The 13,818-nt window shown below is 38.8% G+C and overlaps 2 protein-coding genes across 4 annotated transcripts in view; both read right to left on the bottom strand.

Annotated features, from left to right (window-relative positions):
* Positions 1 to 1,762: 1,762 nt before the first annotated feature.
* gfral (GDNF family receptor alpha like) lies at positions 1,763 to 8,043 on the bottom strand. Of its 2 annotated transcripts, none has more exons than XM_084948499.1 (9): positions 7,650 to 8,043; positions 7,228 to 7,341; positions 6,633 to 6,788; positions 6,413 to 6,469; positions 5,999 to 6,314; positions 3,068 to 3,327; positions 2,908 to 2,988; positions 2,719 to 2,797; positions 1,763 to 2,636 (listed from the first exon to the last, which is right to left on the bottom strand). In XM_084948499.1, the coding sequence occupies exons 1-9, from the start codon at positions 7,684 to 7,686 to the stop codon at positions 2,567 to 2,569; spliced, it is 1,170 nt and encodes a 389-aa protein (XP_084804625.1). In that variant the 5' UTR covers positions 7,687 to 8,043; the 3' UTR covers positions 1,763 to 2,566. The 2 variants fall into 2 exon arrangements, with proteins under 2 accessions (XP_084804625.1, XP_084804624.1); XM_084948498.1 differs by having other exon boundaries at positions 6,413 to 6,472; positions 7,650 to 8,042.
* Positions 8,044 to 9,285: 1,242 nt separating this feature from the next.
* Positions 9,286 to 13,818, bottom strand: part of hcrtr2 (hypocretin (orexin) receptor 2) — a 37,323-nt gene continuing 32,790 nt past the window's right edge. Inside the window, exon 7 of one of the 2 annotated variants that reach the window (XM_084948496.1) lies at positions 9,286 to 13,586. In XM_084948496.1, coding sequence (XP_084804622.1) covers positions 13,417 to 13,586 — 170 coding nt within the window. In that variant the 3' untranslated portion in view covers positions 9,286 to 13,416. The remainder of the gene's footprint in view (positions 13,587 to 13,818) is intronic. The other variant, XM_084948497.1, reaches the window with a different exon arrangement.

The raw sequence follows: 13,818 nt of genomic DNA on the forward strand, positions 1-13,818 counted from the left end.
CCACCACTAGTCTGTATAAAGCTAATATAAATGTGGAAGTCAGTGAGTGAATCCAAGCAGCACCACCAGCTTAAATTTATTTTGATGTCTGCTGCCTGTGATTGTGATCACCACAGTCACTCTGCTCCATTACTAAACTTCACCAGAGTACAGCATACTCTGGTGAACTAACCCTGCATTAAACTGCCAGATATTTTCATGTGATCAATATCTGTTTGATAAACTATAAAATGAACCAAACCTTTAAAATGTAAGCTTTACATTTCCAGTATATCAAATGTCACCGAGCAGTCCTCAGCTTTAAAAATGACCTCTTTTTCTTCCTATCCTTCCTTATCCTTTCTCCATCTCTGAGTGAAGTTATCTCCCACGTTTTCTCTCCCTGGGAAATAGAGCAGCTGTGCCTTTAGCTAGCAACACACTGTGTGACAAACTGTGCAGAAACAGTTTGTCTGTTTGCTAATATTTGTTGAGGTGTTGGAAACGTAGCATTGATGGCTAGATGATGTGTTTTTCTGTCTTCCATCCCTTTGTGTGAGATAAGCACATGCGATAGACACACACCAACAGAATTGTCTTTTATGTTATTTTCCCCTCGATTTAGGTTCAAATTGTTTTGATGTTTGAAAGCAAGCAGTGACAGAAATAATCCCCGCCCCCATTTTGAAAATGTAAGAATTAAAAAGTAAAGATTTGTACAAAAACATCAAAATTTAAAGTAAAATACAGACGCCTGAAAGTTCTACGCAAGTACAGTAGTGAAGGTTTTGTACTTTATTATCTCCTACATCTGAAATTAGGCCCAAGTATATAAATAGTCCCACCAATCCAGTGTTTGCCTGTGAATGAACATGTTTAGCTCACTGTTTAGTGTTTAGTTCCCTTTTGTCCTGTTTTCCTGAAAAAAGCCTTTTTTTACCTCCCAATCAACTCTTCCTGTCCAACAAAAACCTCTGCCTTCAAACCAGCTGGGAACTTTTTAGCATGTGTTTGGATTTATCTCTGTATCTACTTACTGTTGCATCCTTTCAAATATATAGATTTCCAGACATGGTTGTTCATTTTCCTCACAGACACAGACCCTCCACACAAAAGATCAGACTGTATGTTGTGTGTGCTTAACATGATAGAAAAAAGAATTAAATCATGGGTTAAAACATTAATCATATTTATCCACACTGACCTTTAATTTGACTTTAAATAGACTATTGGACAGAACTTCAAATCTTTCCAGAGCAGAATGAGTCCAGAAATACTCACCTATAGCTCAATCGTATAAAACAGAGCAGATCAGTGAATCAGGGTTAGATCAGCTCCAGTGACAAAAACAATTTGATGTCTTTGGCCCGATTAAAGTGAAGCAAATCCACTCATCTTGATTGCTGCAATTGCTTCTCTTTTGCCACCACTCAGACCTCGTTACCCTGTCTCCAAATAGCTCAAAATGCTAAAGTAAGTGTGTTTACAGGTCAATACAGATAACTCCCATCAGTGCCTCTCCCCTGCTGTTTGTGCACAAAGGGGTGAATAGGGTTGTCCTCCCTTTCTACTTCTCCTGTTTTTATATCAGACATCACCTGACCAAAGGCTCCACTCTGTCCCTGATTCCAGGACTAAGTGGACTATGCTGACAGGGCTTTCTCGATAGCTGTCTATGAACTAATAAAAGAAAAACAAATCTTTTTGTGTTCACTGCTTCAGGTTGAAGACCTCGTCACGTAAAATGTAGCTTTTTGAACAAACTGTGGGGCTTTAAGGCTTTCAGTGGGAAGTTTATTATCAGATACAGAGGAATAGAGCACAAGAGTGAGCAGAGCACAAATAAATGATCACACTTGAAGTTATAACTTAAAGCAATCTTAAACTTGTCAGATCTGTTGTTTTTTTCTATAATAAGTCTCGGTGTGAAAGATTAACAACAAAAAAAATGACAGTTTAGCTTTTGTGAGTTCACACATAATGCATCCTGACTTTTTTCAATTAGCTTTAAACATAAAGGTTGTATCTACAAATATACAATATGTTCTTTAATAAAGCAGCACAAGATCACTGTTTGCAACAACACAAAGATTAAGGGTGCACTACAGAAGAACTAAACAATGCTACTTCACAAGATTGTGCAAAAGCTTCTTATAGTCTTATCAATCAAGTAACACCACTGGGCAGTGTGACAAGTGCTTCAAACATACAGCAACTCTAGACCTAGAGCTACTGAACTACAGCAAGAAGAACAATCAGTCCTTGTACAGATTGTATGACTCCCACAGAGCCCTCACGTCAAACTCATCAATCACCTACCAAGTACTTTGAAAAACAAAGTGTGCTTTGGAGACCTTTGCAAAGGATGATTACAACAATATTCATTTAGCTATTGATGACAGTGTTTTAAAGCATTCTCAATTTAGTTATTTTCTTAATAAACTCTATTACCTATTACAGCAAAGAAATATGAGATGACTGCATGTGCAGAAAACTCAAAGGAACCTCACGAATCTATTCAGCTGTGATCTTGAGTTAAAAGAGAAAAGATTATGATTATTTTATTCAGTGGGAAGAGGAATAAACATCAGAGAATAACGACACAGTTGCTTTTCTGTGGATGGTGGAATTTTGTTTTATCTCTCTTTCTTGAGATCCTACAAGGAAACAGAAATAAAAGTAAATTATACATAATATTTTGATAAAGCGACTTAACATTGATTCAACATCGATGCTTACCATTTTTTACTGACAATAACCAGAGGCATTAATACGACACCAGCAAGCAGGATAGTTGCAACAACGTACAGAAGATAATCTGGAAAGACAAAATATTCCAAACCCACTCAAAAATTGTTTTGATAATTTAAATTCATGTGAATCATACTACGATTAGCATTAAGAGTTAATTCTTGAATGCAAATTTACCTTGTAACCAAGCATAAGCATGATCTGATTCAATGGTCTGAGGAGGTTTAGAAGGGCGAATGATTGTTTCTGAAGATACCACTGAAATACAAATAAAAATAATTTACAATCTTTCCAGGAAAATTTAAAAATGCCTGGTTAGAAAAAAGAAGATACTCACTGAAGCGTGATATATTGTGAAGCACGTCGTGAATCATGCTGCATGTCAGAAGATCATCATTGTAGAGTCTTTTACATGTACAAGGATGGTGAAGCACTGTACCTAAAGTAGCCACGAAGGCCCTTTTGCATTCAGCGTCTGCACCAAGGATGAGCTCTGGCTCCATCTGGGTGAAGCATTCATCTCTTGGGAGGTCACTGTCAATGCACTGGGCTTCTTCAGGACTCCAACAATTGGCTTGAAAATTTTCTAATAAGCCCCTGTTAATACAGAGAAAATGTGTGTTATGTGGAATGAGTGGGTGCTGCGATTTATAGATGTTTATGTGTTATGGTAGATTGTACATATTACTTCATGATCATTTCACATATATTTATGGAATTACATTAAAAATGGCAGCGGGAAAAGTGCACCAATCACACAGGTGGAATTTGGATTATAAAAGGCTGCAGTCTATGTGTAAAGTGGTTTCTGAAAAATTTTATTAGATAGTAATTGGAGATGTGGTCTTAAAAAATGGCCATTTAAAAAAAAATGAAACAGCATTGGATTTGATGGAACTATAACCTGAAAATCTAGGTTTACATAATGAAATCAGCTCGAGTATGGACAAGTGAGGAGGGCATCCACTTGAAGAAGACACTGAACCACAAATTGCTCCTCATGGCTGGACCAGCACTTGGCACTCTCTATGAAAGCTTGCTGCCATGTATGTGTTAAAAGGACAAACTGGACAATGTAAAAAGGATTTCGGTTAGGAGTGCTACTGTACACTAATGCGGCCCTACAGGGAGTGCAGAATTATTAGGCAAATGAGTATTTTGTCCACATCATCCTCCTCATGCATGTTGTCTTACTCCAAGCTGTATAGGCTCGAAAGCCTACTACCAATTAAGCATATTAGGTGATGTGCATCTCTGTAATGAGAAGGGGTGTGGTCTAATGACATCAACACCGTATATCAGGTGTGCATAATTATTAGGCAACTTCCTTTCCTTTGCCAAAATGGGTCAAAAGAAGGACTTGACAGGCTCAGAAAAGTCAAAAATAGTGAGATATCTTGCAGAGGGATGCAGCAGTCTCAAAATTGCAAAGCTTCTGAAGCGTGATCATCGAACAATCAAGCGTTTCATTCAAAATAGTCAACAGGGTCGCAAGAAGCGTGTGGAAAAACCAAGGCGCAAAATAACTGCCCATGAACTGAGAAAAGTCAAGCGTGCAGCTGCCAAGATGCCACTTGCCACCAGTTTGGCCATATTTCAGAGCTGCAACATCACTGGAGTGCCCAAAAGCACAAGGTGTGCAATACTCAGAGACATGGCCAAGGTAAGAAAGGCTGAAAGACGACCACCACTGAACAAGACACACAAGCTGAAACGTCAAGACTGGGCCAAGAAATATCTCAAGACTGATTTTTCTAAGGTTTTATGGACTGATGAAATGAGAGTGAGTCTTGATGGGCCAGATGGATGGGCCCGTGGCTGGATTGGTAAAGGGCAGAGAGCTCCAGTCCGACTCAGACGCCAGCAAGGTGGAGGTGGAGTACTGGTTTGGGCTGGTATCATCAAAGATGAGCTTGTGGGGCCTTTTCGGGTTGAGGATGGAGTCAAGCTCAACTCCCAGTCCTACTGCCAGTTTCTGGAAGACACCTTCTTCAAGCAGTGGTATAGGAAGAAGTCTGCATCCTTCAAGAAAAACACGATTTTCATGCAGGACAATGCTCCATCACACGCGTCCAAGTACTCCACAGCGTGGCTGGCAAGAAAGGGTATAAAAGAAGAAAAACTAATGACATGGCCTCCTTGTTCACCTGATCTGAACCCCATTGAGAACCTGTGGTCCATCATCAAATGTGAGATTTACAAGGAGGGAAAACAGTACACCTCTCTGAACAGTGTCTGGGAGGCTGTGGTTGCTGCTGCACGCAATGTTGATGGTGAACAGATCAAAACACTGACAGAATCCATGGATGGCAGGCTTTTGAGTGTCCTTGCAAAGAAAGGTGGCTATATTGGTCGCTGATTTGTTTTTGTTTTGTTTTTGAATGTCAGAAATGTATATTTGTGAATGTGGAGATGTTATATTGGTTTCACTGGTGAAAATAAATCATTGAAATGGGTATATATTTGTTTTTTGTTAAGTTGCCTAATAATTATGCACAGTAATAGTCACCTGCACACACAGATATCCCCCTAAAATAGCTAAAACTAAAAACTACTTCCAAAAACATTCAGCTTTGATATTAATGAGTTTTTTGGGTTCATTGAGAACATGGCTGTTGTTCAATAAAAAAATTATTCCTCAAAAATACAACTTGCCTAATAATTCTGCACTCCCTGTATACTGGACTACCTCAGCTTGAGTTCTTCTTCATTGTTCACTTAAAGGTTGAGAATTCACATTTTGTTATTTCTGTGTCTGGCTCAGTGTTGGTAGTTACGTATTCAACTATCTGCAGACTTCTTCTTTTCTGTTACTAGCAGTGAGCTGGCATTATTTTAAAAAATGTTATTTTATACACTCATTTCCAGTATCACTCACTCGTTCACTTTTTAAGGCTGGAAAGGACTCTCGAATGATGAACACTCTTTTTCCTGCTCCAATTTAGTGATTGTTAGTTTGTTGACTGAATCCCTTCCTTGCATTTTAAAGTGCTTTCCTTCCTGCTGCACAGCCTATACACAAGACACCTTTTTTCTCCTCCTCGCATGCCTCGCACAACAATGTTCCTGTCAGCTTTTGTTGTTCCCTCCAGCAATCTCATCCACCAGATGCTGCTCATACATTTCATCATTGTGCAAACAATGAATTTACATCTGATTTGGTTGTTTCATCCCCGAGCGTGCATTTAATAATAATAGTATTTGTACAATAATCCTGAAAAAAACAACAACAAAAAAAACAAAAACATCTGAGGACAGAACAGCATACCTGCAGTTACTATCCTCGGTGCACTGGTTAAGTACACGCTGACAGACCCGGATCTCATCTCCACAGGTGCCACTGTGCAATTCGGTTTTCATGCTCAGACAGCTCTGATCTGAAGCTTCACACTCGCACATGACCAGCATCTCTGCAACATTTTGGGGTACGTTCCTGTAGAACCGCAGAGTTTCCTGCTGACACCCTTCATCATTGCACTGGCCTGACTTACAGGCTTGGAGCATAGGTGCCAGGTACCTGTTGCAAACTGAATCGCTGAGACAAGCCCTAAATTGATCCAAACATGATCCGGCACCATCATATACTAAAAAACAAAGAGAGAGAAAGGTAGTGAATGGGTTTCACCAGTTTTGACTCATCTTCACTAGATTTCATCTGAGATTAGCGTAATGAAATAATTACCATAGTTTAATAAAGTGCTCGACTGCCAATCCATTACTGCACTCCTCGTGAGCTGAACTGCTGTTCAAATAATCAACATGATTATCTCTCCCACCAACAAAGGCACATTAAAGATCCTCTTAACAGTCATTTTGTAGTGCAATAATTGTCCACCTTTGGCAAACAAAAACGCAATTTCACATCTAAATGCTTATCGTAGAGACTTCTGAGAATACCGCACCTGGCTTTTGGTGGCATTGTGTGGCCAGCACTTGTATAGAATCACAAAGCTCCTCCTCCCAGGCACACACGCACCCTGGCAGAGAAGGAAATTGGTGCAGTATTGTCTGGATGGTCATGTTACAGACCTCTGAACCTTTTATTTGGCACCCTCCATCTTGAATGACAGAAACATAAGAGGAAGGCGGAAAAACAGGATTTTCCATAAGCGAGCAAGGTCTTGTTTGAGCAACAGGTGTTTTCTATGTGCCTGCTGCTCTGACAGTTTTCCTTGTGATGTCTGGTTATGTATCCCGATATAGGCTGGTATATCAAATTCAGTGTAATAATGGAGGATTTCGATGTCAAAACAGACATACTGTGTGCATTAAAGGCATCAGAAAAGTGATTTATTGTCACTTTATTTTGTTATGTACATTTTGCTTCGGGCTGTTTCCTCACTTATTACATTTTAGCCATTTTCCATGAAAAGCAATTCAGTCGAACAGTCTCATTTGCTGAACTTCCTGAGGAAATGTAATCACTTTATGTAATACTTATGTGTCTCAACCCTTGGTAATAATAACAATATAATGGAAATGTGGGTTTTTTTTTACCTTCACAGATGCCGTCATAAAATGCCTGTTCACGCTTGCATAAATCTGACATGCAGATTTTCACAGCAGCCAAACACTCAGAAGCCAGCGATGAAATCTGAGGAGCAATAATCACTGAAATACAAGAAGACTTTAAGAATTTATTTACTTTATCATTGGTTTTTATGTGGATTTATTTCACGGAGATAATTTTTGTCTTGAGGTTTTATATGAAAAGGGACATTCAAAAATTAAATGTTGATGTCTCACATGACTAACTGTAGCTACGCTTTGACTATACATGTGGTACAAACAACAAGACATGAAACACTTCTAGTAATGCTAATTTTATAGCACAAAAACATACAATAACACTAATCAACTTGTTTGTTTTTTCTATCAGAAATCTGTAATTTTATGGTAATGGTTCGGCTTAAACTCACCAAATATGACTGCAGCTTCCAGTCGTCTCAGTTGCATGATAGCTGTTGCAAAGCTTTGAGCAGACAAATGAAGCTCTCACCAGCAGCTGATGTGTTCCTCTTGTTGGTTTAAGCTGGGATACACCACCCGCTGTCAGGAGGATGTAACACATTTACTGGAGGCTGTACCCTGCACCTTAGAATAAAAATGACAAATGCAATGAAACAGAGCTGCAACAAAAAAGGGAAAAAAATTAGTGCATATAGTATTTTAATATTGTCATTATTATATTTTGTGGGCTTAAGTAATAGTATTATCTCTTAGGAGTAGTGCGATATTACTTCAGAGATAGGAAATAAAAAACAGTTGATCCCTGGTCTGATCTGCTGATTTAAATTTGTGTCAGATTGTTTTCACTTGATTTCTTTTTCCAACAATAACTAAGAGGAAAGTAAACATATTTATGCAGCAAATTTCAGACAAAATGCATTTGGATGTGCTCTAAATAATCAAAAAACAAACAAACAAGCAAACCAAAGACTTTTATATTATTTAATATTTTAATGGCTTGAGGCTTCAACGTTGCTCAAGTTCTTGGGAGACCAATCCATGACTGAAGTGTTTCATTGTGTCTTTTCCTGCCAGGTATGATTTTACTGCTGTTGCCAGTCGACATGCCCTTACATACTGAAGATGATTTGAACCAAAGACCAAAACAAAGATACACTGCACTGTCAAAATTAATCACTTACCCATCCAAATAGCTCAATTCGGGTATTCCAATCACTTTAATGACGACAGGTGTATAAACTCAAACATCTGTGTCCCTTCTCCAAACATTTGTGAAAGAATGGGTCGCTCTGCAACAAGTGCAGTCCTGGAATTTCCTCGCTACTAAATATTCCACAGTCAGTGGAACCTTGTGGAAAGCCTTCCCAGAAGAGTTGATGGTGTTTTATTACATTTTATTATATTTTATATTAAGCCCTATGGATTTAGGATGGGCTGTCATTCAAGTTCACATGTGTGTGAAGGAAGGAGTGTGAATACTTTTAGGAATATGGTATAATTTCTTAGAGCTACCACTTCTTCTTTTATCCTCTGCTTTTGTTCTGCCTTCATCCTCAAATTTTTTAAGGACAAATTGCACACCATGCCAAATTTTAAGCTAATAGCTTTTTGATCATTTCTTTGTTGGAGAAAAAAAAACTATTTTATGGCTGTCAAACTGTGTCATTTTGCCATTTTTCATATATTCAACTAAAGGCAATGGGACAAACTATATAGTTTTTCAACTGACCAGTGACAAAGTACAATAATACAAGAGTTTATTCAATAAGTTGTTCTGTTACGAATCAACACAACACTGCCTTAGGTACCAAAAAGCATATGTATATGTATACATGTGTTTACTGATAAACAAACAGTATTCACCCTCAGCTGTAAATAATGTTACATGTCAGCAGAGTCATTTACAAGATGGATGGCTTTGCTAACAACTCCACCCAATTTGAAGTCAGCAACCTTCTCTTTTTAGCTCATTTCTGCTGCTCCCTAGTGGCTAGAAGTCAACAGTGATTAACTCTCATAAAGCCTCCAATCAAGATGATTTATTTGTCAAGCAAAAAAAAAAAAAAAAAGTCAACAAATATTGATCAAAGTGTTGCACAATGAAGTATGAAACATTGGAAGGCAAAAAGGCTTAAAGTGCACTGGAAAAAGTTACAACATACATTATACATTTTTTAAAAAAGTGATGCAAAAAGAAGAGACTTTAATTCGACAGCTTCATGTCTATTCAGAAGTTGTTAAAGACAATTGTATGCACTGTTTTACTCTGAACAGCATTCAAGACCTGGGCTGAGAAGTGTTTTCTAAATACTTTATGTGGGGATGCAAACATTTCACATTTAGTTCAAAATGAAGAAATTCTTGTGAAAAATGTCCCACATGTGTCATTGTTGTGCCATAGTCATAGTTTAAAGTCTATAAAATTTTAACATAATTAATAAATCAAATCTATGCTCATAAACAATTTCCCCACATTAAACACATCAAGCTGAACTGAACAATCAAACCTAGATTAATTACAATCATGCTGCCCTGGCAGGGATTGTTTTCCTCTCTGTTTCCTGTTGTTGGTTTTTTTCTGTCATTCGTTCATATTATGCTTTTTTCCTGATTGCCTTTTTAGTTTTATTTGAACTGATTAGCCTGATTTGACAAGATTTCCACGTCCTCCTTGTTTATTCATTTTTGTCCTTTGCATCCAAACTATAGCACTTTGTCTTAAGGATTTTCTCTACTGCTGATTACACTGATGATTAATATTTGCTTTGTGTTTCTGAATGCAAACGTTGTTGTGCTGTATGTTTGAGGATATGGATTCTCTGAGTTTCCAGTGTGCTGCAGTGTACAGTTGTAAATCTCTTTGCAAATACTCTTTAAAGAAATTTTCTGCTTTTATCTTCTTCCAGTAATGTGCAAGTAGCTAAAATGAATGGCTTCAGCCGCTTACTCATGTTCACTGGGTGAGGGGTTCTCAAGAAAGATGGAAGCTACTCTTGAAGGGACATCGGTTTAATCAGGGTGCTCTCTGCATAAAGAGTTGTGTGCATGTCTTTCTGTTCTGCACAACCATTACTCTGATCCACTTCACCCTAGGCAATTGCTGCGGTTTTAAGGAAGTCATATCTGATGCTGTTTGGATGAGGGGTCTGACAAAAAGTCAGCGCTGCTTGTGAACAGGGTTAACCATATGTGTATTTGTGTGTGTAGACTTCATTCACTGACATAAAATCAAACTTGCAAGCAACTAATAAAAATAGCCCTGCACGTTAGCGTTAACATTTCAGCACACATACAAACAGTTGTGCACAGTTTAGAACCCTTTTTAAAAATGATGTATGTGGGCATTAACTGTGCTTCTCAGGCTGACACACGGGGCAAGCTGCAGCAATTGTCTTTAAATGCTAGCTCATGCATATAAAATTATTTAAGATATCACCAAATACTATATGCCCGACTGACTGCCGTTCTAAACAAATGCTGTTGAACCACCACAGCAAAGTGTTGACAATCCAAATCGGCTGCTATGAATGATTGCAATTACTGAGTCAGGCTGCAAGTTGCTCATCTGAATGAGGCACGTTTGAAATGGGAAATTCACTGTTGTGGTTAGAAATGGGAGGAAGACTTCATACACGCGGTCTCTGCAGCAGCAAGTAATTTTTGGTGGGGAACATGAAAAAGCATGTTTGTAATTGCCTCATTTTCACCACTGAGATGCCCTTGATCAAAGCCTTTGACCTCCCAGATGCTCTATCAGACATGCTCAAAGGCAACTTCTAAGTGTGTCATCAAGTACGAGTAGGCCATTCCTGCAAAAGAAACAATGAAGTATACGGAAGAAGACAAAAAACACTACGCATTGTAGTTGTCAGTACAATCATTTCTTATCAAGAAAAGGTCAAAACATTGATACCAAGAGTTCTGGAGCAGAAAAATGTCCTGATGAATCAGAGCTCAAGATTTGGATTGTTTTCTGATACTGATACATAAATCTATTACAATAAATATTTACTTACACTTTAAATAAAAAATGTAAAATTATTTTACAAAATACATTTTTCAGCGTATCAAATTCAAAATCAAATTTTATTCGTCACACACACAACCATGCACAGTATGACATGAGGTGAAATGCTTGTAGCTGTGCAATGCAATGCCTGATCATTAAATGACAGTGGTTTTACAGTATTTACAGGTTATTACAAAATTTATAGATTTAACTTAGAAATTTACAGTAAAAATGTGCAAATAGCAGAAAGAGATTATAAATTATAGGAAGTGTGCATGAAGAAAAACCAGAGTGCGTGTGGTGATGTGATGTGTGTGAGAGTCCAGTCTTATAGTGATGTGATGTGTGTGGGAGAGTCCAGTCCTACACCTGGTTCAGGGCCCGACTAGCCTGGGGGAAGAAGCTCCTCCTCATTCTCTCTGTTTTGGCCTTAAGGGAGCGGAAGCGCTTCCCAGACCTCAACAGTGAGAAGAGTCCATTGTTGGGATGGGAGAGGTCCATCATAATCTTCCTAGCTTTGGTCTTGCACCGCTTGGTGTAGATGGACAGCAGGTCAGGGAGCTCTGATTGAATGATGCGTTCGGCCGAGCACACCACTCTTTGCAGATCTCGTCTGTCCTGCTTGGTGCCGTTCCCAAACCAGGTGCAGATGTTTCCCGTCAGGATGCTCTCGATGGTGCAGGAGTAAAAGTTCTTGGGCACCTTCAGTGGCAGATGGAAGTCTCTAAGTCTTGAAGCTTTAAAGGTGCAGTCGGTCACATGTCCATCTTAAGTCCTCAGTGTAAATGCCCAGAAATGTATGTTCCTGTGCACTGAGTGCTGACGGGCTTTCTTAACCAGGGTGTTGATGTGACAGGACCATGACAGGTCCTGAGTGATGTGGACACCCAGGTATCGGAAACTGTCCACTCTCTCCACTGGCGTGCCACTGATGATGAGGGGCTTGTAATTCCTTGCCTGCTTTGTAGTGAAGTCCACGATCAGCTCCTTAGTCTTGCTGACGTTTAGGAGGAGGTTATTCTCCTGGCACCAGGTCTCCAGGTTCCTAATCTCCTCCAGGTAGGCCGTCTCGATGTTGTCGGAGATCAGGCCCACAACAACAGTGTCGTCAGCAAACTTGACAATGGAGGTGGTGTCTGATGTGGCTACACAGTCCTAAGTGTACAGTGAGTACAGCAGGGGGCTTAAAACACAGCCGTGAGGCGCTCCAGTGCTGAGTGAGATGGAGGGGGAGACTTGTTTTCCCACCCTCACTGATTGGGGTTTGTCTGTGAGGAAGTTGAGGATCCACTAACGCAGTGATAGTTTTTTCATCTGTGCAAACAGTTTCAAATCTTGCCATAATTCACTTTTTTCTGACCCAGTAATAACTTAAAACAGCAGATAATTAAGTAATAACAGATAATCAGCAAAATATGTGGGCAACACAGTTATTATTCATACATGCTTGCAGGCTACTGCCACAAAAGAAAATGGAAAGCACATCCAGGACATGTTTCTTGTTTTTACATTTAGCATCAGTATAAAAAACAACCCACCATAGAGTCGCCTGTAAATGTGACTGTGAGCAGCTCTTACCCGCAGCCGAAAAATTCAACCACAATGATTATTTTGTAACATATATTTTGCTGGAAAATGTCCGCTTTGCTGATGCTATCCAAACACAAACCTGGAGTGTTTCAAATGAAAGAAACAGGCTTCGCATTGCGGTCACGTTCATGCAGGGGTCACATTGAATATTCTGTACTTTGATGAATTGAGCTGGCTTCATTAACATACTCAGTGCACAGGAACATACATTTCTGGGCATTTACACTGAGGACTTAAGATGGACATGTGACCGACTGCACCTTTAAAGCTTCAAATCCCTTAAACCAGCTAGTTATATCAAAGGTGATGCTACTACTTAATTAGACATAATTAGACAAACCAAAACAAAAATGCATACAAAATTTACAGAAACTACACATGAAAGAGAGATATAAAACACTGAACATTACGAACCGTGTCTTTCATAATTAATCAACATTTTCTTGCATAACAGAAGAGAGAAAGTCTGTCCTTTTCAAATCAACCAAACAGAAAACATTAAATACAATTATTTTCCCTTTAAATGTCATCCAAAAATAATGAGATCTGCACATTATCACACGTCTAACTTAAAGATCACCGTGTCCTTCAGGTGCCCCAGCTGGAATATAAGACGACTACACCATCTGATCTGATATGCGTGACACGTTGTCCACATTGTGAACTTGAGTGGAGAGGGATTTTCGACTGTCTGTGCGCGTTCTGGTCCTTATCCTCCTTGTTTCATTTTCATGCTGGCCACAACAATGACAAGAAAAGGCTGATTTGAACTCCTCGCGGAACTTCCCTTAAGAAAAAAACGACAACAAAATCTTTATAAAGTCCACCTTCTTTAAAAACCATCTACAAGCTTGCATTAAAAATAGCTTAAATTTTTTGTAAAATCATTCTAAGAGCCTTTTTTTCATAAATGCATGAATTAAAAACTTGCTGCTTTCTCAGAATTAACTTTAGCTCGCATTCACATTTTTCTGTTTTCAGGTTATTAGCAGATAAAGCTGTGAATTGTGTTGTTGTTG

Source organism: Perissodus microlepis, chromosome 13 (assembly GCF_051167445.1).
Source record: "Perissodus microlepis isolate ML-2025 ecotype Zambia chromosome 13, ASM5116744v1, whole genome shotgun sequence".
Lineage (NCBI taxonomy): Eukaryota > Metazoa > Chordata > Actinopteri > Cichliformes > Cichlidae > Perissodus > Perissodus microlepis.